This window comes from Typha latifolia, chromosome 2 (genome assembly GCF_019914945.1).
Source record: "Typha latifolia isolate L0001 chromosome 2, TyphaL0001v2, whole genome shotgun sequence".
In the NCBI taxonomy this organism is placed as follows: Eukaryota; Viridiplantae; Streptophyta; class Magnoliopsida; order Poales; family Typhaceae; genus Typha; species Typha latifolia.
The window spans coordinates 15,919,080-15,946,606 of NC_133087.1; the positions used below are offsets into that span (position 1 = coordinate 15,919,080).

General features: G+C 39.8%; 5 protein-coding genes and 1 non-coding gene across 8 annotated transcripts; 3 read left to right on the plus strand and 3 right to left on the minus strand.

The window, feature by feature from the left end:
- The first annotated feature begins 860 nt into the window (after nucleotides 1-860).
- On the plus strand, nucleotides 861-3,083 carry LOC140781966 (subtilisin-like protease). Its single transcript, XM_073128279.1, has one exon. The coding sequence runs from the start codon at nucleotides 861-863 to the stop codon at nucleotides 3,081-3,083; it is 2,223 nt and encodes a 740-aa protein (XP_072984380.1).
- Nucleotides 3,084-4,556: 1,473 nt separating this feature from the next.
- Nucleotides 4,557-5,459, minus strand: LOC140781967 (transcription factor TCP9-like). The gene is made up of 2 exons (XM_073128280.1): nucleotides 4,746-5,459; nucleotides 4,557-4,577 (listed from the first exon to the last, which is right to left on the minus strand). The coding sequence occupies exons 1-2, from the start codon at nucleotides 5,457-5,459 to the stop codon at nucleotides 4,557-4,559; spliced, it is 735 nt and encodes a 244-aa protein (XP_072984381.1).
- Nucleotides 5,460-7,576: 2,117 nt separating this feature from the next.
- On the minus strand, nucleotides 7,577-10,371 carry LOC140781968 (protein HOTHEAD). Its single transcript, XM_073128281.1, has 6 exons — nucleotides 10,302-10,371; nucleotides 9,008-9,649; nucleotides 8,497-8,903; nucleotides 8,127-8,416; nucleotides 7,774-8,049; nucleotides 7,577-7,625 (listed from the first exon to the last, which is right to left on the minus strand). The coding sequence occupies exons 1-6, from the start codon at nucleotides 10,369-10,371 to the stop codon at nucleotides 7,577-7,579; spliced, it is 1,734 nt and encodes a 577-aa protein (XP_072984382.1).
- Nucleotides 10,372-11,753: 1,382 nt separating this feature from the next.
- Nucleotides 11,754-11,827, plus strand: TRNAV-AAC (transfer RNA valine (anticodon AAC)). Its single transcript has one exon. It is a non-coding gene; the product is annotated as a tRNA-Val (tRNA).
- A 255-nt stretch (nucleotides 11,828-12,082) lies between these two features.
- Nucleotides 12,083-18,969, plus strand: LOC140782754 (zinc finger CCCH domain-containing protein 17-like). Its single transcript, XM_073129502.1, has 9 exons — nucleotides 12,083-12,710; nucleotides 12,781-12,876; nucleotides 12,959-13,048; nucleotides 13,133-13,234; nucleotides 13,321-13,467; nucleotides 16,404-16,523; nucleotides 16,680-16,739; nucleotides 18,270-18,367; nucleotides 18,438-18,969. Exons 1-9 carry the CDS (start codon nucleotides 12,291-12,293, stop codon nucleotides 18,574-18,576), a joined length of 1,272 nt encoding a protein of 423 aa, XP_072985603.1. The 5' UTR covers nucleotides 12,083-12,290; the 3' UTR covers nucleotides 18,577-18,969.
- A 710-nt stretch (nucleotides 18,970-19,679) lies between these two features.
- Nucleotides 19,680-27,015, minus strand: LOC140781033 (uncharacterized). Of its 3 annotated transcripts, XM_073126797.1 has the most exons (11): nucleotides 26,629-26,796; nucleotides 26,235-26,381; nucleotides 26,046-26,150; nucleotides 24,894-24,981; nucleotides 24,025-24,271; nucleotides 23,746-23,922; nucleotides 23,283-23,339; nucleotides 22,192-22,289; nucleotides 21,288-21,410; nucleotides 20,715-20,804; nucleotides 19,680-20,087 (listed from the first exon to the last, which is right to left on the minus strand). In XM_073126797.1, exons 3-11 carry the CDS (start codon nucleotides 26,123-26,125, stop codon nucleotides 19,956-19,958), a joined length of 1,092 nt encoding a protein of 363 aa, XP_072982898.1. In that variant the 5' UTR covers nucleotides 26,126-26,150; nucleotides 26,235-26,381; nucleotides 26,629-26,796; the 3' UTR covers nucleotides 19,680-19,955. The 3 variants fall into 3 exon arrangements, with proteins under 3 accessions (XP_072982898.1, XP_072982897.1, XP_072982896.1); XM_073126796.1 differs by lacking the exon at nucleotides 26,235-26,381 and having other exon boundaries at nucleotides 26,629-27,015; XM_073126795.1 differs by lacking the exon at nucleotides 26,235-26,381 and having other exon boundaries at nucleotides 26,046-26,197; nucleotides 26,629-27,015.
- Between the last annotated feature and the right edge of the window lie 512 nt (nucleotides 27,016-27,527).

Consider the following 27,527-nt stretch of genomic DNA (forward strand, 5'->3'; position numbering starts at 1 on the left):
AAAGATAAAATATAGAGTAGAATGATAAATATGTAAATAAGAAAAATATAAATGATAATAAAGTTAAAATATAGATTATTTAAAAAAAATCCTATCTTTTTCCCATATATTTGCAAATTGGGTCCAAAAACCACTTGGTAATATGCCGAGGAGTGTTAACTCCATTGAAGTGTCATTTGCTATTGGATTCTTAATCTCCAACAGTGCAACCACAAATGACACATAGAAAAGGCAGTGGAAATAAGAATGAATGTAGATAATTAAGTACGGGAGATGGTGGGTGCTAAGTAGGTTATCACTAAGTGAAGTGATTGCAATCTAATGACCCAACTCGGATCTCTATGCGTGATCCACTGGCTCCTCCGTAGTCGTGGCTGGCACTCGACAACACAACTATAATGACCTGTCACTAATTAAGCGAATTGACGTTGCTAATGTATCTGTGCATTAACTGTTGAATTGGGGAATCAAAAATAATTAACCGTGTTGACACCTGTCAGTGAGATGCACAGTTGGATGCCACGCAGCTTATGATGGGGATTCTGACCTTTGACTTCCATCTCACCATTTTTGTCTCTACGTGCATGGGATTGTAACGCATACAGTTGTGGAATCACGTGAATTTTATCTTTCCACCTTAAAACGGCAAAATGAGTCGCTTTAAAACGGCAAAATAAGTCACTTTAAAACGGAAAAATGAGTCATTTTAAAACGGTCGAAATTTTGTGACATTCACCAGCCACTCTGGATTTCTCCGTCCAAAAAGCCTATTAATAGAAGGCCAGAACATACACTCTCCAGAGCCAACGCAGAGCTCAAACCCTCTCCCATCATCTTGCACCATCGACAGCTCTACTTTGATGCTCTCCTTCCTCCTCCTCTTCCTACTTTTCCTTTCCGGTGCTGCGCACGATGCATCGACGCAGAAAACCTACATTGTTGGCGTCCGGCCACCGGAGAGGACCGGCCCCACCGGCCGCGAAGATCTTGAGAACTGGTATATCTCCTTCTTTCCCCCGAGCACGGCCGCATCCGCCAAGTCGCGGTTTATCTACACTTACAGTGACGTAATCACTGGGTTCGTCGCGAACCTCACCCACGACGAGCTAAAGCACATGGAGAAGAAGGAGGATTTCCTTGTAGCCTACGAAGATCGCCTGCTTCCTCTGTTGACCACCCACAGCCCTGACTTCCTAGGGCTGCAACCCGGAAACGGTTTCTGGGATGGCTCTGGGATGGGCAAAGGGGTCATTGTAGGCCTCCTCGATTCCGGAATCAAACCCGGACATCCTTCGTTCAACGACGAGGGGATGCCTCCGCCGCCTTCCAAATGGAAGGGGACGTGTGAGTTCAACAAGAGCGTTGGTTGCAACAATAAGGTCATAGGAGCGAAAACCTTCCTTCATACCACCCGCGGAGCCAAGGAAACGGAGAAGCGGCGGCCGCCGCCTATCGACGTCAACGGGCATGGGACCCACACAGCAAGCACCGCGGTGGGCAATTTTGTCAACAACGCCAACGTAATCGGCAACTGCAATGGCACAGCCGCCGGCATGGCCCCCTTCGCCCACCTCGCCGTCTACAAAGTTTGCGAGTCATATGGATGCTTCCAGTCCGACATCCTCGCCGGAATGGACGCCGCCATCCAGGACGGCGTCGACATCATCTCTCTGTCGCTCGGCTCCATCAACCCACTCCCCTTCTACCAAGACGTCATAGCGGTTGGAGCGTACCGCGCACTGAAGAAGGGTATTTTCGTAAGTTGCGCCGCAGGCAACTCTGGCCCGGGCAGCGTCAGTCTCAGCAACGAGGCCCCGTGGGTCCTCACCGTGGGCGCGGGCACCATGGATAGAAAGATAAGAGTGACGGTCAAACTCGGCAACGGAGAAGAGCTCCAAGGGGAGTCCGCCTTCCAGCCCACCGACTACAACTCCACCATGCTCCCTCTCGTCTACCCGGAAAGTAGCGGGCTCGCAAACTGCAACCCGAGTACTCTAGCAGACGTGAAGGGGAAGATAGTTGTGTGTAACCGAATTGGCTCGAGGACAATTATTGGCGCTGTGGTCAAGGACAAGGGCGGCGCCGCCATGATAATTGCGAATAGCGAGACCGATGGCTACACCACCCTCGCCGAAGCTCACTACCTTCCCGCAGCTCACGTAAGCTTCGCCGATGCGTCCAAGATCAAACCTTACATAACTAATTCCACATCCACCCCAACTGCCTCCATCTCTTTCCAAGGTACGATATTACAAACCTCGCCAGCTCCCACCGTTGCATCCTTCTCCTCTAGGGGTCCTTCCGTCCAAAGTCCCGGAGTTCTAAAGCCCGACGTCATCGGCCCGGGCGTGAACGTCCTCGCCGCGTGGCCGTTCCAAATCGGGCCTAATAAGAAGAGTAATAGCAATGCGGCATTTAACGTCATCTCCGGTACGTCGATGTCGACGCCACATTTGAGCGGCATCGCGGCATTGATCAGGAGCAAGCACCCGGATTGGTGTCCCGCGATGATCAGGTCGGCGATCATGACTACCTCAGACGTCGTCGACCGCGACGGGAAGCCGATCATGGATGAAAAGCTCAACCCTGCGACTTCCTTCTCCATGGGCGCGGGCCACGTCAACCCATCCAGAGCAGATGAGCCAGGGCTAGTCTATGACACCATGGGTAAACAGTACATAGCTTATCTCTGTGGACTCGGATACACGGACAAACAAATCGAGTACATAACTCAGAACAAGACAGATTGCTCGAAATCGGGGTCGATCACCGGGGCCGAGCTCAACTACCCATCGTTCATGATCGAGCTTGAGTCCAACAGCGCCGTCACGGTGAATCGGACTGTGACGAACGTGGGAGAAGAAGGCTCCAAGTACACCGCCAAGGTCGATGTGCCCAAGGGAGCATCTGTGACTGTGTCACCTAAGACTCTAAAGTTCTCCAAGATGAAGGAGAAGAAGAGCTATCAGGTGACAGTGAGGTGGGGTTCAAGCGGGGAAACAAGTATGGTTGAGGGGAGCTTGAAATGGGTCTCAGATAAGTATGTTGTGAGGAGTCCCATTGTAATCGTCAAGAAAGTTTAGAAATAATTACCAAGTAGCTCGTGTGTTTGCTGTTTTCGAACATTAATCAAGTTGAGCTGCTCTCTAGCAATGACGTGCTGAGCTAGAATTAATTAGAGGGCCGAATCGCCGGTATCACTAATTAACTAAAAAAATATTTGAGAAAATATTATCTATTATAGTAATCTACTACTAGAATGTATTTATGTTGAAATAAAAGCGTGTGAAGAAGAATTTTCTGGATCCAAGGGGAGCCGATTAGTGCTATTTATTAAGATTTTTTTTTTATATTAGATATATATATATATATATATGCCCGGGGTACACATTGGTGATTGGCCCTTCTAGCTCCTATTTTGACTTCTTGAGAGGTCAGTCAAGCTCTCGTTTGTACCTCCAAAATCCCTATTATTAGAAGAATAGACCTTGTGAACTCCACTCAAACCTCTTCCATCTTGCACCATGAGGAGCACCGATTTGCTGCTCTCTCTATTCCTTACCTCTTCTTCCTTTCGAATGCTTCTAAGGATGCGTCGGAGCTGCATACTTACATCGTTCACGTCTGGCAACCGGAGAACACAACCTTTACCCGCTGTGCCGACCTCGAGAGTTGGCACATATCCTCCCTATCTCCGAGCGGCGGGGCGCAATATCTGCACTTACGTCGAAGTGCTCACTGGCTTCCCTGTGAAGCTGACTGGGGACGAGGTGATGTGGATGGAGAAGAAGGGAACTTGTTGTGGGTTTCAGGTAAGTATGTAGTGAGGAGTCTCATTGTTACGAAGAAAGTTGATAAATAACAATTGACCAGTCTATTCTGCTAGTGACTTATGTAACCAAATCAAACCGTTTGTATTCAATTATTAATTATACTAAACCATGCTAAAAAAACCAAGCCTACTCTAGTTGAATAACAGAAGAAACGCAGCTAGTAATGTTCTCATGCTCCAAAGTCACACAAATATAAGTAGTTCCTGTGCGGCTCAAATTTAGGTTTTAGATCAAAACCATATTTGATGCTAGTGAGCCAAGCCCAACCATTTACTAAGGACCAAAACTAGTTTCAAGCTAATCTTGACAAAAAACCTTAGCTTAATCAAACTTAGCTCTCTAGGATACATTTAATTGGCAAGTAGCCATCCCATCCCATTCATGACAAGTCACCCTCCACAAAAAGGGAACAGTCAGTCACCCTTGTTAAAGTTTTGTTCTGACCAAAATTTGACCCACCAGGAATTCTACAATATCCGATCCCACCACAAACAACACCCGTTGGGCCCGCATGAACCCCAACTCACATGACATATGGGCCGTGGCCCACTCCCGCACGTGTAAAAAAGCCAGTGCCCACTGGGAGTGAGAGTAGTTAATTCTTCACGGGCGCACGTGCTGATCACAAAATAGAGAGAGATGAAACTGAAAGATGGCGAGGAGCAAGAGTATCCCTTCACCTCCATGACCACCGCGGTTTGCAACTAATTACCTTTCTTGAAATTACGTGAAGGCGAAAACTAACTTAGAAGAAAAAATGAAAGAACAACTAGAAACAAAGACGTGGAGGGAAAGCAGAGAAGTACTCTAGACTTCGGCAGCACTCTCCTCCTCCTCCTCCTCCTCCTCTTCTTCTTCTTCTTCTTCTTCTTCTTCTTCTTCCTCCTCCTCCTCCTCTCGCCGCTTCCCCACCTCCGGCATCAACTGCAACTCCGGCTGCTTCTTTTCCTCCGCCGCTGGAAACAGCGGACTCGTCGACGCTGCGAGGTTTATCATCGGTGGAATCGCCCAGATCGGCCCCTGGCTCGACGGCCCCTGGCTCGACGGCCCCGCCATCGTCGTCCACGGCGGGAGCACCCACATCGCCCCTGGAGGAATCACCCCCGCCCAAACCGGCTCGATCGGCGCCGACCTTGTGGATGTCGTCACTGCCCCACCACCAGCGACTCCCGAAGCCCTAGTCGTCTCTAGCTTCGTCCTCTTCTTTCCCGCGTCCTCCAGACCAGCCGAGGTCGACGCCTGTGTCGGGATCTTGATCTCACCGTCGACGGTGGTGGCTATCGCGGGGACCGTGCCGGTTCCGGTGGCGGCTATGATCGCCGGCTCCGCCTTCTCGAGGAGCCACCGGATCGTCTCCCCGTCGGACTTGTGCCCGAGCTCGCGGGTGAGCTGGAAGATCCGCGCGGCGCACGCCGCCGGCATACGGATCCTGCGGCCGCGGCCCTCAACCTTGGTATGCCTATCCTTGCTCCGACTGGGGGTTCGCCGGAAAAAATGGAGCGAGCCGAGCATCTCGACTGGCTCCGATTTGGGAATCAAAACCTCCTGCTTGGGCATGATGACGCGGTGAGGTGATACCTCCAGCTGCTTTCGTTGGGGGTCGTCGTCTCCCTTCTTGGAATCCATCTCTCGTTCGCTTCGTTGCCCTTCGAAAACGCTCACATCTTTCTCCTCCGCGTCCTATCGCGAACCCAATTAACGAAGGGAAAAAGAAAAGGTTTGCTAAACCCTAGGAATCACACCACGCCTCCTCCTTTTATTATAATCCTCTACTTTGCTCATCCTACGGTTCTGGAGATCGTATTATGATCACTTTCCTACACCATCAATCTATCCGGACCATCCGATCTTTATTAGGGCCCACAGGGTCTAATATTGGGGTTAAATTGGGTAGTTTGGGGGACCACGATAACCGCAGTAGGTGCACTTATATTAATGACTGCAATCTTATTGAGGTAATAGAATGTTCTCCGAATCTTCATTAAAGTATTTGCTCATTATAGTATAATTGGGCTATCACCATAGGTTGTGGTCCGGACGAGCAAAGGATTAAAAGAGAAATCGAAGAAAACTCGCTAAATGACTAGGTGTGGATCCCACACGGATGGTGCAGCTGCTTCTTCTTCAGGACGGCTGCCAACCTATTTGGGCCCACCGGATGCAGGCATGACGTGGTCCCGCGCCAATACGCGAAATGGGTGGCGTGGCGTGGCGTGGCGTGGGGGGGCGGGAGTGCAGCGAATAAATGGGCCCACGACGGCCACCACTACAGTTTCAGTGATAAAAGTGTACCACTACCCATATGTAGTAGGAGCTCACAGGTACTAATAGGCACCATTTTCTTTCTCTATATAAAAAAAATTAAGATATATTATTTTTGTGTACGTCTGTTTCCATTGTGCCTAGTGATTTAAATTATTTGTGGTTTGTTTATTATGTCTAGTATATAATTAGTCTAAAATTTTTATCTATCAAGGAGAAAAAGAATCGTGGGTCTTATCTTTACCGTGGGGCGGGCGTTGAGCACTGTATAGTTGGTAGACCTTTGTAGAGTACTATAAACTTAGATCCGACCCATTTTGGCATGCGGGGAAGGTAAAGGGAAATTTGTATTTGCAAATCCAATTTTGATTCTTCGTTAGAATCTACAAATGATTGCCAACTCAAATCTTGCGACGAGATTAACGTGCTGTTTGAAATCACCAAATTAAATGGAATTCAATTAATTGAGAATTTTAATTTTTATCAAATCCACTATTTGGAACCATCAACAAGTGAAATTTTAATTGATTTTGATAAATTTGGATCGGTTTCACTACATGTACCCATGATCTGAGGTCCTATTTGGATGGGATTTATTTGTCACTTAAGTTTAACTTTTTTTTTTTTAAATACGATACATCCCTATTAAAGTTCATGGGTAAAATAGGAAAAAGAGAACACAATGAAATGAATTCTTCCAAAAAAAACATTACTAGGTGAATTTTGTTTCAATTTCACTCCTTTTTCCAAACAATAATTTTCTTTTAAAAAAAACACCTGTGAACAATATATATTATTTATTTTAATCACATATTTATAAACATGATACACGGACAAAAACAGAGAGTTTAAATTAGCACCCACTACTTAGCAACTCGTGTAGGGAGGACCCATCACTCTTGAACCTATGTTTGTAACTGTTGCCAACTAATCCAAATCGCCCCACGTCCATAATTCCGGGACCACCCAGGTACGGTCCCAGCTGCCGCCAACTCATGTAGGGTGGGCCCGGAATTATGGGCGTGGAGCAAACCGCCTATTGTTATGATCAATATTTCCCGCCTTATTTTAAGAAAAATAAAAACTTAATAAATCCAAAAGTACTCTCACAATTGTAGCCACTTTGACCATTTGAGCATATTCCATTGGCTTTCAAAATATTTTAAATCAGCATAAATACATAATATAAATTTAGGTATACTATGTCTGTTATTAATTTATTATATATGCATATATATATATATATATATATATATATATATATAGTACTGGCGATCATACACATATTTACGACACAAATACGTAATACGTTCCAACTAAGAATATATATTGTCATGAATTACGAAAGATGTGATACAAACAACTTCACTAGATTCCAAGAATGTGACCCTGATGACCAAAAAAAAAAAAATCCTTAGAAACAAGCAATCTGATGAATAATATCGCACCGTCTATTAGGCTTGTATCATCAAACCCAACATCTATTCAGCAATTCCCAGCCTCTCATATTGGATCTTGACTCCCATGTACCTGTTTTTAATTTTTATGAAGAAAAAAACTTCAGGTAGTGCATACTGTATTTGGATATAGAAATAGAAAGTAGAGACATTAAGTTACAAGTGATGAAAGCAATAATTTGAATCAGAACTAAGCAGTGAACAATTAAATGATTTATTACCTCCCAAGCATCATGAGAGTTGCCTGTGGATTAGTCCCCGGGGAGAAGTTGAAGGTGGAACCATCAATCACACGAAGAGCATCCACTCCAAGAACCCTATAATCAGCGTCGACTACTCGCCCAACTTGGCATCCCCCATGGTAATGCCATATTGTCATCACAGTGTCCTTGCAGTACTGCTCTAACGATTTCGAGTCGTTGTCATGCCTCGGGAGGAGATTCACCGGGAAGCTACCGGTCATGTTGAGTAAAGTACGAATCGACATATAAGAATACCTGTCGAAGTGGACATAGCTGTTAGAATCTAGTTTTAACTTATATTTTTATTATCCTACATGGTACAGTTGTCGTACCTGTACTTGGAGAAGGCTTTGGATTGGATAATGCGCTCGATCGTCCTGATGCCGCCGACGCATCTCTGGAGGTCCTCGGGATCTCGGAAGTAGTTGAAGGTGACCGTCGGGTTGTCGTCCGGGTCGGTGTTCTTGAGCTCTAGGTGCCCGGTGGAGAGAGGGCCCATGATCTTCTCGAGGATGAAGCCGCCTCGAAAGGCAGAGTCCTCGAGCTCGTTCATGGCGGCGACGGCCCTGGCGATGGCTTCTGGGGTTCTTTGCTTTGGAGGAACCGTGGAGAGTTGGCCGGTCTACGTAATAATCAGAAGCGTTAGAATATAAAAGATAGAAACCACGGGGAAGTTCTCTGATAGCTTTAACTCTCAATCACCTGAGGAGAGAACATGCCAAAATCTCTACCCTTAGTTCCCTCCGAGTCAGCAACAGGTATGGCAAAGTCGGATCCACTGGCCCCCTCGATGAAACTTCCAAACTTGGTTATGCCCACCACCTGTATGAGAGAAACCTCCACAGGCGAAGGGGAAGGGACGTAGATGGCATTCATGGGGTTGTCAGACATGCCCTGGCCAACCATTGGATTGTCCAAGAGAACGTCGATGCCAAGTGACCCGAGATGAGCCTTAGGCCCAATGCCACTCAACATTAGCAACTGAGGGCTCCCTAATGCTCCAGCTGATAGTATTATCTCGTTCTTGGATCCTTCTTTAAGATAAGCTCTGTGGGCTTTGCCATGCGAGTCCCTGAACACCACTCCATGGGCCACTGGCTTTGTCCTTCCTGCAGCTACCACAATGCACATTATTAACTTATATAGCAGGTATTCTTTTTTGCAATAAATGAGAAATACAGGTGGTTATTTGCAAAACAACCCCTTCTTTTACCTTTCACCCTGAACAGAATCTTCCACACCCTCGCGTTCAATAGCACAGTGAGCCCCTCCGGCCTCGCGTACTCGAGCAGATCCGCCGCCGAATGCCGATTCCCGTCGTCGTCAAAGATTGTCCCTCCGACCTTGGTCCCGTACATGTGGTCGTATGTGAACCCATTGTACGGCGTCACCCCGACCTCGAGCAGCCCGTCCCTAAGCGCCGACTGCCACTCCCGCATCGGCGGCTCCTTCGCGACCACCCTCTCCACCCACCGGTATGACTCGTTCACCAGCCGTCCGTCCCACCCGGCCCCGGCCACGTAGGCGGGGCTCGCCCGCGTGTAGAACCCAGCGTTGAGGCAGCTCCCGCCGCCGAGCACGCGGGCGCGGGCGTTGATCACGCCGTCCTCGGAGATGAACCGCTGCGAGGCCGACGTCGGGGAGAGGTCGGCGAGGGTGTGGGCGAAGTAGGCCAAGTTGGAGACGTTCTTGTTGCCGTACGGCGAGCCCCCGCGCTCGAGGAGTAGCACGTTGAAGCGCTGCGAGAGGGTGGCGGCGAGAGGGCAGCCGGCGGTGCCGCCGCCGATGATGATGTAGTCGTAGTACGATACAACTGGGGCTTCCGCCCCGTGCTTCACGAATGTGTAGTTTGGTGCTGCTCATGATCAAGACCAAAAGAAAATTGAAGCTATAATTACACCATAAACCCTCAACTGATGTCCATTTTCAATAGTGTACCAGATTTAACCTTCAACTATGTAAAACCTCTTAAATATCCCTTTCCTTAATTGTTCCTCTAAAATTTTTCGTTAACTAATACGACGAGATCAATCTTACGCGCTTTAAGAACTGTTTTACTTTTATTATGAAGAGACAAAAAAAGTAAATTATAAAATTATTCCTTGATGTTTTTCATCTATGTCTTCACAAGATGGAAGATATTAGATAATTAAAGAGTCAAAAGTATGAGATCAAAGATGTGATTAACCTTATTACATAATAATTTCGATTTATCCTAGTTAGAGTCAAGGTCAAGTCAAAAATCTATATTACGTTTGAATAAAGAGATCATGCAGGAATTTAAAAGTCTTAAATGTTAAGAATAAAGTCATAAACTAGCTTTTGTTATTCTTAAATGCAATATTATCTATCCATTGTCTAACAGCGTAAACATTTTAAGTTCAGACATCGCCTATCAAGTCTTATTTAATTTAATCAAACAGTAATGATTTTGCAAGCATTGGCATCAAGCAACTTGACTGATAAGGACTGAATCAAACGAAAGAGAAATAATTAATGACACAAACCTCTCTCTGAGAAGCAGAAATCTACAAGCGTAAATAACAGTAAAAATAATCTCCACGATGCAAAAGCCATCTGAAGCAAAGAAGAGTGCCGAGAAGAAGACGAAGCCAAAAGAAGAAGTAACTCAGGGGCTGGTTCGTAGTCCAATTCTCAAATATATAGATGAGCAAGGCGTTCGATCACTAAAGGTGTGCCCAGATTTCTCGCCGGCTGCTTCAATTCACACAACCATAGAGGAGATCTACTGCAGTCATATAAAGATAGGCTCCTTGAACTATGCTTCCATGCAGTAAGTGTGAGATCTTCATAGAGGAATAAAAAAAGAACACAAGTATATATACAACAAGAACATAAAACAATTTGGTATGTGGGATTTGTTTATTTATTTATCATTTGTTAATAGATCATGAGCTCAAGGCTCAGAGACTAATTATATGCTAGGCAAAGAGACAACTAGTCCAATAACCACTGAGTCAAATTATGTGCATGTAATGCTCCGATACGATCGAACCCATGATCTTATAGCATTTAATTATAAGCAGCTACCCTTCCTATTGTAGCTCTTGGGATGGAATCTATGGAATTGAGTCAGGATAACAGGTGGGCATTTAGTGCTGCATACCTACAACAATGACCACTCCTTTAATTATACATGTCGCTGAGCAAAATAGCTTGGAGGTGGACAAGGGCTAGTGTCATCAGAATGAGAATTGAATTGAATTTTGAGTGAGCCATTTTACAAGGTTTGCAAGTCATAAAGGGGTCTGTTGTGAATGCATGCATGCCTACATGTATACATAAAATAAAATATATATAATGTAACAGTGTATAGTATAAAATTAATCGTTACCTATTGGAGCAAATATCTCGAGTTCAAATCATGTCTGACTCTTTTATTATTTAAAATATAAAAATATTTTGACTTCTTTATTTTGAATGCAAGATGAATTTGATAGCTATAAGTCTAACCTTTTAAGTGGCCACATCTGATGTAATGGTCAGTGATTAGTGTGGATTGCAATGGACATAACGTAGATGTGTACAATTGTGTCAGATTGATTCCAATCATTAGATGAGATTAAATATTTAACACCAAACTAAATTGGATTATTGACTCATCCTAAGTTAGCAATTACTTTTTTAAAAACTTTTTATAATAATAATAATAATAATAATAAGGTAATACTTAGATCCCTGAAATATCTATGGAACCATTCTTATATGACATAGAACTTTAAAGATTTGAACTATTGCAAATGTCCCACTCTCCTAAAGTTCATAAATAAGAAAAATAAAATAATCATATATTTATAATTTTGGTGAAATCTTTCTCTCATTCCCTATAAAATATAGGGTAAATATGTTATATAGTTATTCATGTGGTTTTCACACGATAATTTATGGATGAAAAACCTAATGTAAGGGGCACTTGAGACATTTTCAATTGTAGAGAAGGTGTCGTGGTGTAGTTGGTTATCACGTCAGTCTAACACACTGAAGGTCTCCGGTTCGAACCCGGGCGACGCCACTTAATTTATTTTTTTGAATAAAAAATTTAACAAGTGTAATTTAGTCTTATACAATAATAGGGTGGGTATGTTATTGGATGCTTCAAATTTGCATTCATATAGCTAGATAAATGCACATTTACTCATATATTTATTTATATTTGCACATTTAAATTATTGGTCAAGCAGAAGAGCAACCACTCCAATTGCACGCAACGGTATGTCTTACCCCACCTTCCTATTTATAAGGAGAGTGAGTTAGCAAATTTTGGTTCAATTAGAACTTGTTTTCTTTGTTAGAGATAGGATTAGGGTGAGATTTTATTAGTTTGACATATTGGCATTTATAATTAAGATTCTAAAAGTTTTTTAAAAACTTATTTAAAGTAAATAACAATCAATCTCTTATATTTGAGGGGTTTTAACTAAATAAAATTTAGCTAAGAAGACATCCCGAAAATAAAAAATTCTAATTTCCGACATATGTCACCTTGTTCGATATATGTAAGAGCAAATTATATCCCAATCCGCCACGACATGGATATCAACGGCAACAAGAGGATCCAAGCCAAATCCTCGCCGGCGGCGGGGGCCGGCGGGGCAAACAGCGTCTGCTTCCATTGGCGAGCCGGACGGTGCAACCGCTACCCTTGCCGTTACCTCCACAGCGAGCTCCCAGCGGCGGCGCCAGACGAATCGAAGCGGGGCCTTGTGTGGCGCAAACCCACCGCCCCCGCCGCCTCCAATTGGGGAAAAGGTCGGCTCAGGGGTAAGCCGCCGGATCGACCTTGCAAGCATTTTCTTGTCGGGAATTGCCCCTACGGCGAGGGTTGCCGGTTCTTGCACTCGTGGTCCGTCGGAGATAGCTTCTCCTTGCTGACCCATCTCCAGGGGCATCAAAAGGTGGCTCCTTTCTATCCTTTTTGTTCGTTCCTGTCTATTTTGAATTTGATCTAATATGATCTTTTTGTAGGTTGTGACAGGGATTGCGCTTCCCTCAGGTTCGGATAAGATGTACTCGGGGAGCAAGGATGAGTCGGTTCGGGTGTGGGATTGCCAGACTGGGCAGGTACCTGAGCTTGTGGCATTGTTTGAAGACTTCTGAGTTTTGGTATTCTCTAGGTCTTAGTGGGATTACTTGCCTGTGTTAGTGTGTCGCTGTCGTCAATGTGGGAGGTGAAGTTGGCTGTATGATTAATGAGGGGCCGTGGATATTTACAGGAGTTCCTAACGCTGTTAAGGTATACATTTTCTGTTTAAATGTAATTTGCAGTATTCCTTTTGTTTTTAAATGTATATCTTTACTTTCAACTGCTCATTTGCAGGCATGGAATACACAAACAGCAACAGATTTAAGTCTCAGTGGCCCTAATGGACAAGTCTATGCTCTAGTAGTCGGCAATGGGATGCTCTTTGCTGGAATTCAGGCTAGTTTCCCCCTATTTTCTTCTTTTCTTTATCCTACTGTACATATACTTATGGACTCATTGATTAATGGCCTTCTCCACTGCAGGATGGTCGCATTTTGGCATGGAAATTCAGTGCTGCCGGAAACTGCTTCGAACCAGTGACTTCTCTTCTTGGCCATCAACTTGCTGTTGTTTCATTAGTTGTTGGAGCAATGAGGCTTTACTCTGGTTCAATGGATCACACAATAAGAGTAAGAAAATATTATGACCTTCCATGCTCAATTCTTGAACCATAATTGTTAGAAATTGAGCACAGTCTATTCATGTTGGACACCATGCATAGGTTTATATTCTTAAGTAACGTCACTTGCCTGTTGAATGTAGAGTGTAACTAAGAAAGGAATGCTCGAATATTGATAGTCTATGTTTTAATCTTATGAGTTATGATTGTATATTAAATTACTGACAGCCAGAAATAGAGATTATTGGAATCGTTCCACCTACCTGGTTATTGGAAGCTGGCAAAGAGTGGTCCAACTCATGAATGTGGCAACATGACGAGCAATAGGATTGATATGATTTTGTTAATTTTGCTATATCGATTTCCTAATGCAAAGGTTATGACTTGTTGATGTTTGTTTTTCTTTCATTTCTTTTTCTAAATGAAGATATTGATGATGTAATAAGTACTTATATTTCATAATTCTCATTTTAATTATTTAGTGAATTACATCTAAGTTCTATATACGATGTCATCTTTAATCCCAAGAAAATTTATTCTAAGTACAGTAATGGTTTGAAGTTTCACTCGAGATGGAATAGTAATGGCCGAAACTTAATGAAAATGAAAGCTAAAACTCATTGGTTAAAGTCAAAATTATTAATATTTTTGGTTTTGACATTTATATTGGACCACAATAGGCTAATCATTCTATTTTAGCTTGAAATATTTATTTTTCTAGGAGTCCAAACTAAAACCAATCAAAACCAAAACCATAACTGAAACTTTGAACCATATGACAGTTCTGATTAAATCAGTATTGGAATTAGTGAGGATTATGTGCTTTGTAACACAATGAAGGTGTGATCTGGGATCGGAGTTAGCAATCCATTTGTCTAATCACATGTGCCTTAGATATCAATTACGCACAAACAATTTTATTTTTGTCTTAATTGTGATATAACCTAGTTGACCTGGAGATTACTTCCAAATGTAAATTAAATAGACCTGATCGACGTTAATCATGGGATAATGGGCAGGGATACAACGAGCATATTGATGGCGAGTCCTAATTGGACATGTCGATCTTTTCTATTTCAGATTTGGTTTTGAGATAAGAATAAAATAAGATTCAAGAGAGGAATAAATCTGTAATTCTCAAAATAAGTCGACAAATTTATTCCTCTAGCCACATATAAAATATACCAAGATAGTCTCAGTTGAAATCTTAAGATGTTGAAGTTGAAATCTTAAGATGTTGAAGCTCTACCTGAATTAATCTTCTGTCAAAATAGACTCTACATATGCAAAGTTTTCTAGATAAATATCACCTTTCTCTTAAAAGTAAGAATGAGGATGTTGAAGAGCTTGATCAAGGCGTATTATGTATTCTAGAGAATTCCTACTAGAATTGGATTTTCATATGGACCATCAAAATTTTATTTCCAATCATTCTACACCCTGGTGAGATTTTGTAACAAAACCATATATCATAAGCAACTTTTAACCTTATTGTTATTTGATAAATTTAGAGCTTTTGACCAAACTTGCTCTCCCAAATTTTTTTTACACATCTAGGACACTTCAAAACTTAAATATGCCACATTAACAAAACCGCTAACTAGGAATGTAAGTCGCTAATTTGTTTAATGACTATATAGAAAATTTAAAAGAACTTAAAATTTTGAAGTCTTAGGGGAGAAATTTTCATATAAATTATTTTCTAATTCAACAATTTTTTTAGCAATTTTTGAATTTTTAAGTCAACGGTTTTTCAACTCATCTTGTCTCGTTTTTAAATTTTGTGGTAAATTAGACATGATAAAAAAAGTAAAAAAAAAAAACTTGAGTATTTATCCTATTCTTCTTATTTTGTTTCAGCGTTTTGTTGTCGCAAACTCTGATTCAGTCTATGTCATAGTCCAATTGATGCTGAACCAAGATCTAAAGAGATGGTTCAGTCTTAGTTGGTTAGTTTGTGGAGTTCCAATTTCAATCTTGTGGTGATTTCAACATTCTTTTCTTGGACTCAATAACAAGTAATCAGGAAATGCACGAACGTTGGAAACAACAAGGATTTTAGAATTGTATTGTGTTTTCGTGATCTCGATTGTTTCTAGCTAAAATGTACTTTTGATCAATGATGGCTGTGCCGCCATCGGCACGCCCCCACGTGTCATTGGCACGCATTTAACATAATTTTAATAAAAAAATTATAATATTAGAGATGGTTTTGAGTCTTCAGAATGTCAATTGCTGATTTTTAATTTAAATATATCTGATGCAGCTGTAACATCAAGTTTGGTCAATATCCAGGAGTTTTAGAGGCAGTTTTGCCTGAAGCTGACCAAATTTGGTCAAGCTTCAGTTAGTTTAGCTGGTTTTATCAGTTGTGATCAAGTGTTTCTATTTTCATCCAATAACAATGTATTTCCAATCAAAGCCCATGAAGTTCAGTAGAAGGCGAAAAGCCAAAAACTAAATGAAGTGCAGATTGGTTTGGTAATAATCATGAGACTAGTCTGTTATGGCTGTGTCTTTTCTTTTCCAATTATAACTTTGATTGATAAGTGTTGAAATTAGAGGTGCCACCTGCTTAACCAGTCTATTCATATTACCAATCATTCTTTTTTTTTGTCTAAGTAGATAGCTGCCTTGTAAACTGTACAACTAACAACAGAAATACACTGGTTTTGTGTATCCATACTGAAGCTTTTACAGTATGCACTCAAGGATATTACTTCAGCATTTTATCATGGTGCGCTATCATGCTATGTGAACATTTAGTTTGAATGACATTCTGGTATAATACTTTTCTTATTCAGTCTACACATGTGAATTTTTGTAGCAATATATTGTTACATCAGATCAGTTTTTTTCCTCACTGTTTTTTTTTCTCTCTGTTACTAAAAGTAATTTGTGTAAAAAGTGCATTTTCAATCTTATAAATACTTAAATACTTTTCAGGTTTGGGACCTTACAAGTTTACAGTGTATCCAGACCCTTTCTGGCCATACATCAGTTGTTATGTCGGTACTCTGTTGGGATCAGTTTCTGTTGTCTTGCTCATTGGATAAAACAATAAAGGTTAGATTTTCTTCGTATTTCTTGATGTTACTTGACTTATATTAATTAGCTTGTTCAGAGCTCTAAGTTTCTCCTCTATGTAACTCTGTCTATGCTGCTCTGGTTAATCACCCTTTTCTTTTATAAGTAATTAATTATCCTTCTTTTCTTTTTCAGGTTTGGGTTTCTACAGACACAGGACAACTAGAAGTTACATATACTCATAATGAAGGACATGTATGTAATTTTACTCGTACCATACATTATAATGGATGTCGGTATTGTAAACAAAGTGATTTTTTATGATTAGCTTTATTAGTATTTTAGATAGTACAGTTCATCTTTATAATATTGGATGATTTTTTTTATGTATTAGGTATTTCACCAGCAGAAGTATGTCTAATCTTTGAACAAATGAAGTTTTAGGAAGAGGGGGAATGTCATTCAGTACTATATATATATTCATATACACATACGTGTATATCAACATCATTAGCATTTAAACCATGTGCTCATCAAAGTTAGTCAAACGTGAGTTGACCCATTAAAATATAGCCTGAATCTCATCTTGTTGAAATCTCAAGAAATAATTGGTGGCACAGAAATTTTGGAAAAATATGGCTTATGTCCACCCATACTATTCATCATCTGATATCTCTAGGGAGTTTTTAACTTACAATTGATTACTTATCACTGTTATCAAGCCTTTTCTGTTTGCCAAACACACTGAAAGTGATGATTAGATTTTGGTGTTTGTATTTGTTTTTTATGGTATGTGCATATAAAATGCCCTACTCTAATATCCGTATCAGTTATTGTTCTACCACTAGGCAAACAATTTGCATATCTCTTCAAATCCTAAGATTCTCAACAAATTATACCAATCTGGCAAAACAGTTTAAGGAGAAATTCCTGATGCCTTTCTAGGGTGATGTGGCTGCATGGCCATCATGAATTTTTTTAGTAGTACTTTTAATTTTGATCATTCTTCTTTGGCATCTGTTCCCATTGTGATGAAATGTGTTCTTGACCGTGCTGTAGCTTCATCCACTTGTTCAGTTTTTCTGCACCATATGTATTTCTGCACATCATGCATCTTGAATCCTTTCCACATTTCCATTGCTTGAAAGAAGAGACTGAATTTTCACAACTGAGTTCGAGCTCCTTCAGCTGTGAGGCCAAGAAGTGCACTTTAAGATGATTGCTCATTGTCCTCGTCATTGTTTTGTCATTTCAAGTTTGTTTGTCAGTTTCTGATGGCCTGGAACTCTGATTTATATTTTAACCATTTTACCAGTTATGAAGCTTCGAAGGAAGTGAAATGTGCAAAATTCTTGGCACAATGACCTCAGTTTAACTAAAGCATAGATAGTGAATATTTTGATCCGTAAATCTAGTCCTCTGCTAAATTGATCTTTCATAATTTCAACTGATGAATTTGGGAAGCTCAGATTGCTAAAATTGGTTACTATTAATGTACCAGGAAGTTGGATGACCAAAGACAAAGCATATGAGCGAGTCAGTTACCTTTTGTGCTTGAATTAGTGTCCTGTTGTTTAAACTGTGTATGTTAGGGAGCACATATATATGTAAGATTTAGTCAGCATTGCAGTTGCATGATTAAAGGCAAAGCATATGTGAATATCATTTATATTTTGTTCTTGAATTGGTATATTGTTGTTTAGGTGTGTATGTTAACGGAGCCCATATATCAGCATTCTTGTTTTTCTTGCCATTGCCTTGCTAAGGGATTCCATTTGGTCTCAGGGAGTGCTTACACTCTGTGGTATGCATGATGCTCAAGCAAAACCTGTTCTATTATCTTCATGCAATGACAACACTGTCCGCCTCTATGACCTGCCATCGTAAGTATATTGAGCTACTATGATGATCCTATTGCTAAGGTGCTCACAAGACTCCATTTACTTCTTGCAGATTCAGTGAGAGGGGTAAAATCTTCTCCAAGGAGGAAGTGAGATCAATACAAGTAGGCCCTGGTGGGTTGTTTTTCACTGGAGAAGGAACTGGTGAACTGAAGGTCTGGAAGTGGTTAACAAACGAAATGCCAACTTAACAGGAATGTGCATGTTATACATTTTCTCAAGTAATCGGAGGTCTTTTGAAATGCAATGGAAATGAGACTAATGGCAGCTGAGTTAGTTCTCTATTGGTTGTCTTCTATAAATAATTCTCTGCAAGAGAGGTTGCTGTCACAAACGGTTTCTCGACATGGAGCAAAAATACCCTCCAAACTGGCTCATGTCGAATGGAACACAAAATAGCATAGGATAAATTTGCTCTTCAGTTCTTTATACAACTGTGATAATGATGATTCCTTGTATCCTCGAAGATATTCAGATCAATTAATTGTATTGAGATCATCTGCTGTAAAGAGAAGCAACTTTATGGATGTACGTTTACCACAAAAAAGAGTATGAAGGGCAAGCTTTCTATTAATTTTTATTTTGTGGTTATTACAGCAGTGTGCGAAATTACTTAGGCTTGTATCACCTAACTTATATTTTGCTGTATCAACGTTTGAGTGCTGCTAAATTGCTAATTATCATCATGTACAAATTTTGTTATCTTAAGAAACAAACCAGGTTCCAACAAAAGTGTCATTTTTGGTACGATAATTAAGGATTAGTTATATTTTGGCCTCCTCAATTATTTTCTGTATCACTTTCATTTCCTCAAAAAAAAAAAAAAAAAGTAGATGCATACACTGGCTAGATTATCTAATTGTAATTAAGCCCTCTTCATTAAAATTTTATTAAGAAATATTAAAAAGATAACTAACTAATTAGATGGACAAGAATATTTTTAACTAAAGAAGAAGATAGAAGATACGAAAGGAAGATGAGGGCGTTTTCATTTATTAAGTTGATTAAAATTTTAATATTATTTATATCTGAATTTTAATGGAGAGAGCAAGCTTAATGATATATTTAAGTTACTTACGAGATGTATTCCAGATCTCAAGGGAGATAAGGGTGATACAGATCTCAATCAATAGTTGCGGGGGTGAATAATCAACTAACCATACTCAATAGAGATTGAATCACCGAGAAGTACATAAAAACTAGCTGTGTTAATGTTCTGAAGTATAACTTATTTGAAAACTGCCTCAAGGTTCGTCAAAACGGAAGTCTCACGAATGATGAAAACAATGACATATAAAGTGTAAGATAAACATCATTTATTTACTGTAATCCAAGCGTACTATTTTCTTTAATGCATAGACGTAAAAGGACAAACTCAATTATGGATACTTGGTGCCTCGAGAGCACAAGCTTTTAAAAGTTACGGTCTGCTTATCAAGGCGACCAATTTAAGCAAAATTTGTCAGAGACATTGAACAACCTTCAACATTGACTTAAATCCAAGATGATTACAACATTACAATTGTTGTGCCACAAGCATCATTTGAGATGATGTCCTCCACTGGGTACGTTAGTCAGATGGAGCATTATCTTTGATTGCGGCTGCCAGTTTTGTAGTCTCTTCCTCGTTTTTCAACCTCAGTAAGTACGTGCGAGCCACAACACTGCTACTGCCAGAAATTTCACTTGCTGGTCCACCACCCTGAGAAAAGAAAATAGTGAGCTGCTACCGATTCTATTGCATTGATGGACGAATCATGCAATAAGAAGACATGCACAAAGATTCACAGTTTTGGACAGATTAATGTTTGCTTGGCTCCAAACCATGGGTTAAATAGGTTGAGTTGGCAAAAAAATAAAAAAACACACACACCGAGATGTGCACACAGGCATTATAAGGCTTCCCAGCAGTTGTGGCCAGAAGGGGATGAGGTGGACGATGGCAGTAAGGGAGTGGTGGAGCAAGTAGCAGCAGAGAAAGTGGGGAAGAGAATAAGAATGCGGGAGAGGGGAGGCTAGGGTTTCAGACATGGCAGAGCCATGTGGAGATTTCCTTCTATGCAAGATCCTATTGTTTGGTGGGGCTGTTGTTGAAACAAACCACATTGTCTATGTTCTTTTTATAAAAAAGTGTCTTCTTAGACACACTGTTCTGCTCCCTACCACTCTTCCATACTGTATGCACAAACACAACACAGATATTCTGCTCTACATTTGTTGTATAGGTAAGTACCTAAACAAGTATATATAATAGGCTTCTTATTGTGACGAGAAAGACATTTCATATGAAATAAGGAAAATGAGAAGTCTGGTTTGCAGGATGAGTTACCGAAACATGAAATATCGAGGCAATAGTGTTCTTCTGAATGTTTATATTTATGCCGGGATATATTGAAGCATTAAGCAAGATCTTTCCAACCTGCAACCAAATGATAATGAGTCATTAGAGCAAATGAGATATAAGAATATCAAAGAAATTGCTTGTACTCAAACACATGCAGAATCTCTTGCTCTAGTTCCTGACCTTTCCCCTCCTCAAATCGCTCACCAACCAATAAGCACAAACATAAACAGCACATGCAGTGCAAAATGAAAGCTTCTTTATAAATATTTAATGCTTAATTACACTTTGCTCCCGTCAATTATGAAAGCATGCAAATTACCACTAGTAACACTCAGCACCCCTTTATAAAGTAGGTATTGTAACATTTTAAATAGTTCAAAAGGAAATTGTACACTCTCATAGTTGAGGGGGTAAAATAATACTGAGTCAAAGTTTAGGATAGTGAACTGTAATTAAGCTAATATTTAAACCATCTCTTTGATATTCCAAGAAAAATCACAGAGTTCAGGAATAAAAATGTAACACCTTGATACAATAGGACAAGAATCAATAACATACATCATTTCGGATAACAATCGATGGCTTGGACTCTTTAGTCGCTCTATTGGCACCCTCTTTACATTTGATGGAGAGCTGACCCATGCCCATATCTTTCCAACCTTTCTCTACAGGATTCTCCGGCTGGATAAGACAAACAATTAGGTGCCAACAAACAACACTGTTCAGAGATGTGAACATTTTTTGCAATAACATCTACAAGAACAATCATTTATATACTTAAAAAGTACTCCGTTCTTTTAATTAACAGGAAAAACCATCTAGTGCATAATTCTTCTCAAAAAGAAAAATAAATAATCTAATGCAGAAGAAACCAGTTGTGTTGAAATTTCCAAGAGGGTTGGAATTGAATCTATTCTTCCATTTAATGGGCATAGGTTTGACAGGTAAATTTCTGAAAATGCCAAACAGATCAAGCATCAGGTCATTCTAGAGAAGTTTATTCTTCTCTTTGGCTCTTTGCACTAATCAAGTTATCAACCTCTAATCTCGTGCATAATATTAACTGCAGTAGCAGATTCCTCAGCCTTTTCTTAACAAAAAGGACAGAAAGATATTAGATATCTCACAATTCAATATAAATATACACATGTAGTACAAGAAATCAGTTTACATACAAAAGGAAATACATGCAGATCAAATAAAATACTGCAGCGATATTCTTTTGTATAATATAGGATATACCACGCTTTTATAATTTGCATGAAGATATGCTGCATTACTTAGATGAAAGTTTTAAACCAAACTGAAGAAAGAATGTTATTAATTTTGAGTGTCTTGCAATGTATCAATTTATTGAAGATTGCCCAGCAAAGAAAAATATATTTTGGCATATCTCTCAATCAATTAATATAGCAACATAGCATTAGATCTCAAAGACCAAAGAAATCCATAGTATGGATACCTTTACATACACCTTGCATTTGGTCTCATGGACGACAACAATTCCTTTCTCTTCAGTCCTTTTGAAGGAGGGACTGCTTGGCTGCTCCTGCTTGGATTCTAGAAACCATGAAAGATGTTAAGTTAGAATATAAAAACTCCACTAGAGTTGTCTACATATTATTTTTCACATAACTGGAATTTACTAGAATGGCATTACTTAGATAAAACAAATCAGATCATCACACCCAATAAAAAGCACATACAAATTGGAGCATTTCTAGCCATAGTATGCATATGTTAGAGAAAACTAAGGCCTCATAAGAAAGCCCTAGTTCTATAAACAAGAGGGATGAATAAACCATCAACATGATGCTGCTGTATTCAGACAACTTAAACAATCACACCCCGTTGGATTTGCCAATCTGAAATGTCTTAACTACTATATAATATGAAATTAAATATTACCCAGAAATATCAGCCTTGAAAATTATAAGTCACCAAACAAAGTAAATAGTCTCATAAAACAAATTCTATTTAACATAAACAAATTAAATTTCTGCAAGATTAGTGCTTTAATTGCAACCACAATAACCACCTGAATGACTGCTCTTATCTTCTGCCTCCAGAAACTATGTATAATAGATAGTAGAAAAGGTCATGGCTCACTTTATTTTTATAATTTAAATCCCTTAAAAGGAATGCAACTAGATCATAATGTAAAAATTAATCTCTGTTTTAGTAAATAGAGTATTGGATGTCAGTAGCAAATCCACCTGAAAGGATGCACTAAAAAATAATTTGATTAACTTGTTGACAGAAGAGCTGAGTGGTTCCAGCAGAAACTATATGAAAGCTTAACTTATGAACTTCATCTTATCATGGACTAGGAGCATACAAAGAATCAATGTAATCCTTAAAAGATAAGTTCTTATAAATCAAAATAACAAATGTAACACTTCCCACCCACCACCCACCACAGGTCTCGCATCGGAGACTCCCAACTAAAAGGAATCCAAAAGTGACAGCAGGTAAATAGTTTTCCAATGATCAAAGGGTACTGAGGACTCAATATAAACTAAGCGGTGGGTAGACAAGATGATTTTACTTCACCTTCATCCATATCACCTGAAGCTTCAATATTCAAGGAAGTTGTAGGACCTTGATTTCCTGAAACATTGGCAAGCAATAATTCGAATTCTTTAGTTAAAATAATTCAGCATATAGATATGCAATAATTTCTGTAAAATGACACAGAAACATCATTGCCACTTTAAAAAAACAGCCCAGAAAAAAATATAAATACTCTGAAAGAGGCATTCATTTACAGCAAATCCAAAAGATGCCATTGATAAGAATTATTATGATTCTCATAAACCTGACTCTTTATGCATCAGCTTTACTTTACATTGCTATCATCAAATACAGAACCAATCAGTCCTTTATAACGAAGAGACTACAAAGTACACTTACACATTTGTACAAGTGTACAGCGGTGCACAAGAAAATTTTATGTACAAGATAAATAAATCATGCCAGAATTGTAAATCTGTAACCAATAGAGAACAGAAGCTACCAGGAAAGAACGGTGCTTGATTAACTGAAATCTGAGTTGAGCTCTGTGAGCCAGAACTTTGCATGCTTCGGAAAGAAAAACCAGGTACATCCTGTTTTGAAAACGCATTGTTTGTGTCAAGGCGTAGAGTAGGTTTGGCGTTCTCTAAAAACAAGTTGTTCTGACCACCAGGTAGACCTGCAGGTATCATAAAAGATAATCTAGTCCCTTGGAATTTTCACCCATAAAAAGCACAAAGAGCAACCAAAACATGGCATAAATATCTAGGGAAAGGCATACCAGTGAAAGCTGGTGTTTGACTAGTAGAAAACAGAAATGAATTTTCTGAACACGTGTTCTGCAAAGCTGAAAAGCTAGCTGGTATAGGCAGTCTTGTTGGCCCATTATTCATGCCAAGGGATAATGTGTTATTATTCTCTGGTCCAGATACACAGTTCTTCTGGTCCCCAAGTGAACTTGAAATCAATTCAGTTTGTGATTTTGCAGCATTTGCCCTTAGCCAATCAACAACATCCTTGAATTTCTCCTAATAAAAGAGAGAACAATTAACAGAAGAATCTATAATGTACAGTCCCAAACAAATGCAGCAAACACAAATAATGCAACGAAAGATAGTATGAAAGAAGAGAAAAATTCTGCTGGATTATTGAAGTTGCGGTTGTTACATCAAATAGCAACGCAAACAATAATCATACAATTAAGTAGTGGAATCACTCAGATCTATCTAATGAGCACCTTTTCCTAAAATGATTAGTCCAACATACATAGTCAGGATGTAAATGGTTTCGCATGAAATGAAAGTACGCTATGGGGACAAGATGGTGGCTTGCCTCCCCAAGAGAGAAAGAGCACATTTTTGGAATTATAAAGTACAAACATCCAAATCTAAAAAGGCCAGATGTTGCAGAACATAATTTTCTAAAGATGTGGTAGACAACACCTAGCCTGGAGCGTTCTCTAAAATCTAAATATTTTTGTAAAAATGCAGGTCAAGTGGAAAATACGAGGGCAAGGCACAATGCAAAATAAGATAACACGGGCAGGTATTTGCAAATGTCCATGCAAAACCTGCAAAGTTTAGCATACACATAATGTAAACAACAAATTGTCTGGCATCTCAAACTTCGATTCCAGTACAAAGAGCATACCATGATTTCGGAGGCATGAGATTGATAGTCTTCCATACCATCTTCCCAAAGCTCATCTGGATGGTTTTGTAGCTGTAATTGTACCCAACTGCTCAAATTGAACAAGCACATTATTTTCAATGATGATAAGTAGAATAACTATGACAGACAGACCTATAACTGAGAGAGGAACATGACATAAAACCCATGAGGAAATGCACTTGCACATGCACAAATATTTGGTCAAGGCAGAACTAGAATTAGGATATTAGATCCACAATCTGCCAGCTATATTAATGCAAAACAACTGCTGACTTATCTAAATAGAATATCTACATGTGCTAATAACAATGAGCATCTAATTGCATGAGGATCCTGCCAATATAGGTTCTGGGAGGGAAGAATATGAGCAGGCTTATCCCAATGCACGCTAGAGAGTTTGTTTCCATGACTAAAACAAAAATGTCAACAAGCAAGCCTTACAATGGCACTCCCATATACTGATACTTTTGAAGTTTGAACAACTAAAAAAGTGTCAAACAAGCAAGAAATATATGCTTCAAAGATTTCTTACCTTCAAAACAACTAATCACAAACAGACAATAACATGCAGGCTGAAATTACAGAGCCCGTATAGAACTGAAAGTCTGAAACCACTATACAGGACATAGGCATACAATGTATAAAGTCAAATTCAAAATTTCACCAGTTTGAATTAGTTGAAATGACAAACCATTTAAAAAAATATATTGTATTCTTTCAGCAAGAAGAAAGGCCACTGTGTCCAAACCATTGACCAAAATGCATATGTAGGACCGTCATAATGTTGTTATCAACTTAGTATAGCTACCTAGAGCAGTTGCAAGCCTCCAAGACAAGTAAAATGCAAAATGGACAAAATGCCAGCAACTCACAGCACAATTTATGTCCAACAAGAAGAGTCTAAAATTAATGAAAGGTTTACTCTAGAATAAGAATTAGCATAGTACTTTGGCCAAAAATAGACCCAAAAAATACGAGAATGTAGCATTTGCATTGGTTAGAAGTAAAAGAATTAGAGATACATGCAAGTAATAAATAAGTTCCAACTTTTCTGTGGAGGAAAGCATCTCGATATGAATAATGAGAGCATAAAATAGAAAAGGAAAAGTGAAAGGACAAAAGGTCAGCAACCTTGCAAATTGGGTGTTAAGAGCCCTCACATGCCGGCGAGCTGATTCTGCCCTTTGAACATCAAATGCGGGTCCTTCCATCACATGCTGATGGGAAGACTCCGCCCTGTGAACATCAAAAGAGGGTGCGTCCATTACTCTTTTACTCGGTAGCTGCATCATCGTAGAAAATCAAAGAAGAGTGCTTTACCAAGCATATCCAATGGTACATTAGCATCTGGGTAAAGAATTTTACGCTCCAAATTCTTGGCAATAATTAATAGACTACTACTCTCTCCACCAAACATTCCACATTGAGGCACTTACTAAACGAGTGAAAATAGATAACCTACAAACACTTGGCAGGCAAAAAAAAGAAAAAAAAGAAAAAAAAATTATCTTTGATTGGACCAATTCTAAGCAAAAGAATTCACCCGCTCAGCTGAAAGATATGTTCTTTAAAAATCACAAATTTAAACAAGTAAAGATTCTAAATAGCTGAACCAGCAAGAAAAACCCAAGGGGCAACGAATCTGAAGTAAACTTAGGGCTCGAAAAGACCAGAGAACGAGAAGGTAGCAAATGAGGAGGACGGATGGACGTACGGTGAAGAAGGGGATCTCGGCGGCGTCATCGGAGAAGGCGGGGCGCTTCGCTCCCCTGTTCATCGCGGGAGTCCTACGGACTAGGGTTCCAATATGAGGCCCGGCGTGCCGAAGACGAGGAGAACGGTGTCTAAGAATAAGATACTCTCAACTCTCAAGAATCGACTCGATCGGGGGTTTGGCGATGGCGAGGGGGTTTAGGCCCTTTAGGGTTTATGAGTATAGACGGGGCCGGATACGGGCACGCATTCGGGAGGAATATTTATTGATCCGAACCAAATCTACCCTCGGCCTGGACTGGGCGGTTTGATACCCCAAATCCCAATCCCAATCCCAATCGCTCCTCTTTCTTTAATTCCTTCCCCCGTGTGTGTTTTGGTTTGCAGTAACTTCTAGTAATTATGAAGTTCTGATAAAAATTAAAATTGTTCAGTGGAAGTTGGTAACTGTTGCAATTAATGATGTCATGTAGTTTATAAAAATGTGGAAGGCGTTGTTCTCTACTGACAATTAACTGTTGCAATTAACTGTTTTGAAAATTAAGGTTAAGAAAGTGATAATTTTATAAAAGTTTATCACTTTTTATCTTGTTTGGACGAAGAATATCTAGTGAGTGGGAAGTAAGTTCTTCGTTTTCCTAAAATTATCCGGCTTCTTTTACTTTACTTCAACTCCTCATTCTAAAGAAGATAACGACATTTTTCACCTTATATACTACATGCAATCATAATCACAAAAATTACTCACTTTTAGCAAAATATTTTAATTTTATTAAGTCATAATTACTTACTAAAGAAACCTGCATTATACTGAGAAAACGAAACAAGCCAAAATTTGAAAAACTCACTGACTACTCCACTTGGAATATTTATTGATCCAAACATTATAGAAATATACAG

What these genes read in the sequence shown, in the direction of transcription:
- LOC140781966 (XM_073128279.1), top strand. Translation starts at nt 861, where the DNA reads ATGCTCTCCTTCCTCCTCCTCTTCCTACTTTTCCTTTCCGGTGCTGCG.
- LOC140781967 (XM_073128280.1), bottom strand. Translation starts at nt 5,459, where the DNA reads ATGGATTCCAAGAAGGGAGACGACGACCCCCAACGAAAGCAGCTGGAG. An exon ending in AGTTGCAGTTGATGCCGGAG is followed by an intron (nt 4,578 to 4,745) that starts GTGGGGAAGCGG and finishes TTTTCTTCTAAG; the next exon opens with TTAGTTTTCGCCTTCACGTA.
- LOC140781968 (XM_073128281.1), bottom strand. Translation starts at nt 10,371, where the DNA reads ATGGCTTTTGCATCGTGGAGATTATTTTTACTGTTATTTACGCTTGTA. An exon ending in GATTCTGTTCAGGGTGAAAG is followed by an intron (nt 8,904 to 9,007) that starts GTAAAAGAAGGG and finishes TGGTAGCTGCAG; the next exon opens with GAAGGACAAAGCCAGTGGCC. An exon ending in TTGGCATGTTCTCTCCTCAG is followed by an intron (nt 8,417 to 8,496) that starts GTGATTGAGAGT and finishes ATTATTACGTAG; the next exon opens with ACCGGCCAACTCTCCACGGT.
- LOC140782754 (XM_073129502.1), top strand. Translation starts at nt 12,291, where the DNA reads ATGTCACCTTGTTCGATATATGTAAGAGCAAATTATATCCCAATCCGC. An exon ending in GAGTTCCTAACGCTGTTAAG is followed by an intron (nt 13,049 to 13,132) that starts GTATACATTTTC and finishes GCTCATTTGCAG; the next exon opens with GCATGGAATACACAAACAGC. An exon ending in TGCTCTTTGCTGGAATTCAG is followed by an intron (nt 13,235 to 13,320) that starts GCTAGTTTCCCC and finishes TCTCCACTGCAG; the next exon opens with GATGGTCGCATTTTGGCATG.
- LOC140781033 (XM_073126795.1), bottom strand. Translation starts at nt 26,691, where the DNA reads ATGAACAGGGGAGCGAAGCGCCCCGCCTTCTCCGATGACGCCGCCGAG. An exon ending in CCGAGATCCCCTTCTTCACC is followed by an intron (nt 26,198 to 26,628) that starts GTACGTCCATCC and finishes ACGATGATGCAG; the next exon opens with CTACCGAGTAAAAGAGTAAT. An exon ending in CCTCGATATTTCATGTTTCG is followed by an intron (nt 20,088 to 20,714) that starts GTAACTCATCCT and finishes TTCTTTTCTCAG; the next exon opens with GGTGGTGGACCAGCAAGTGA.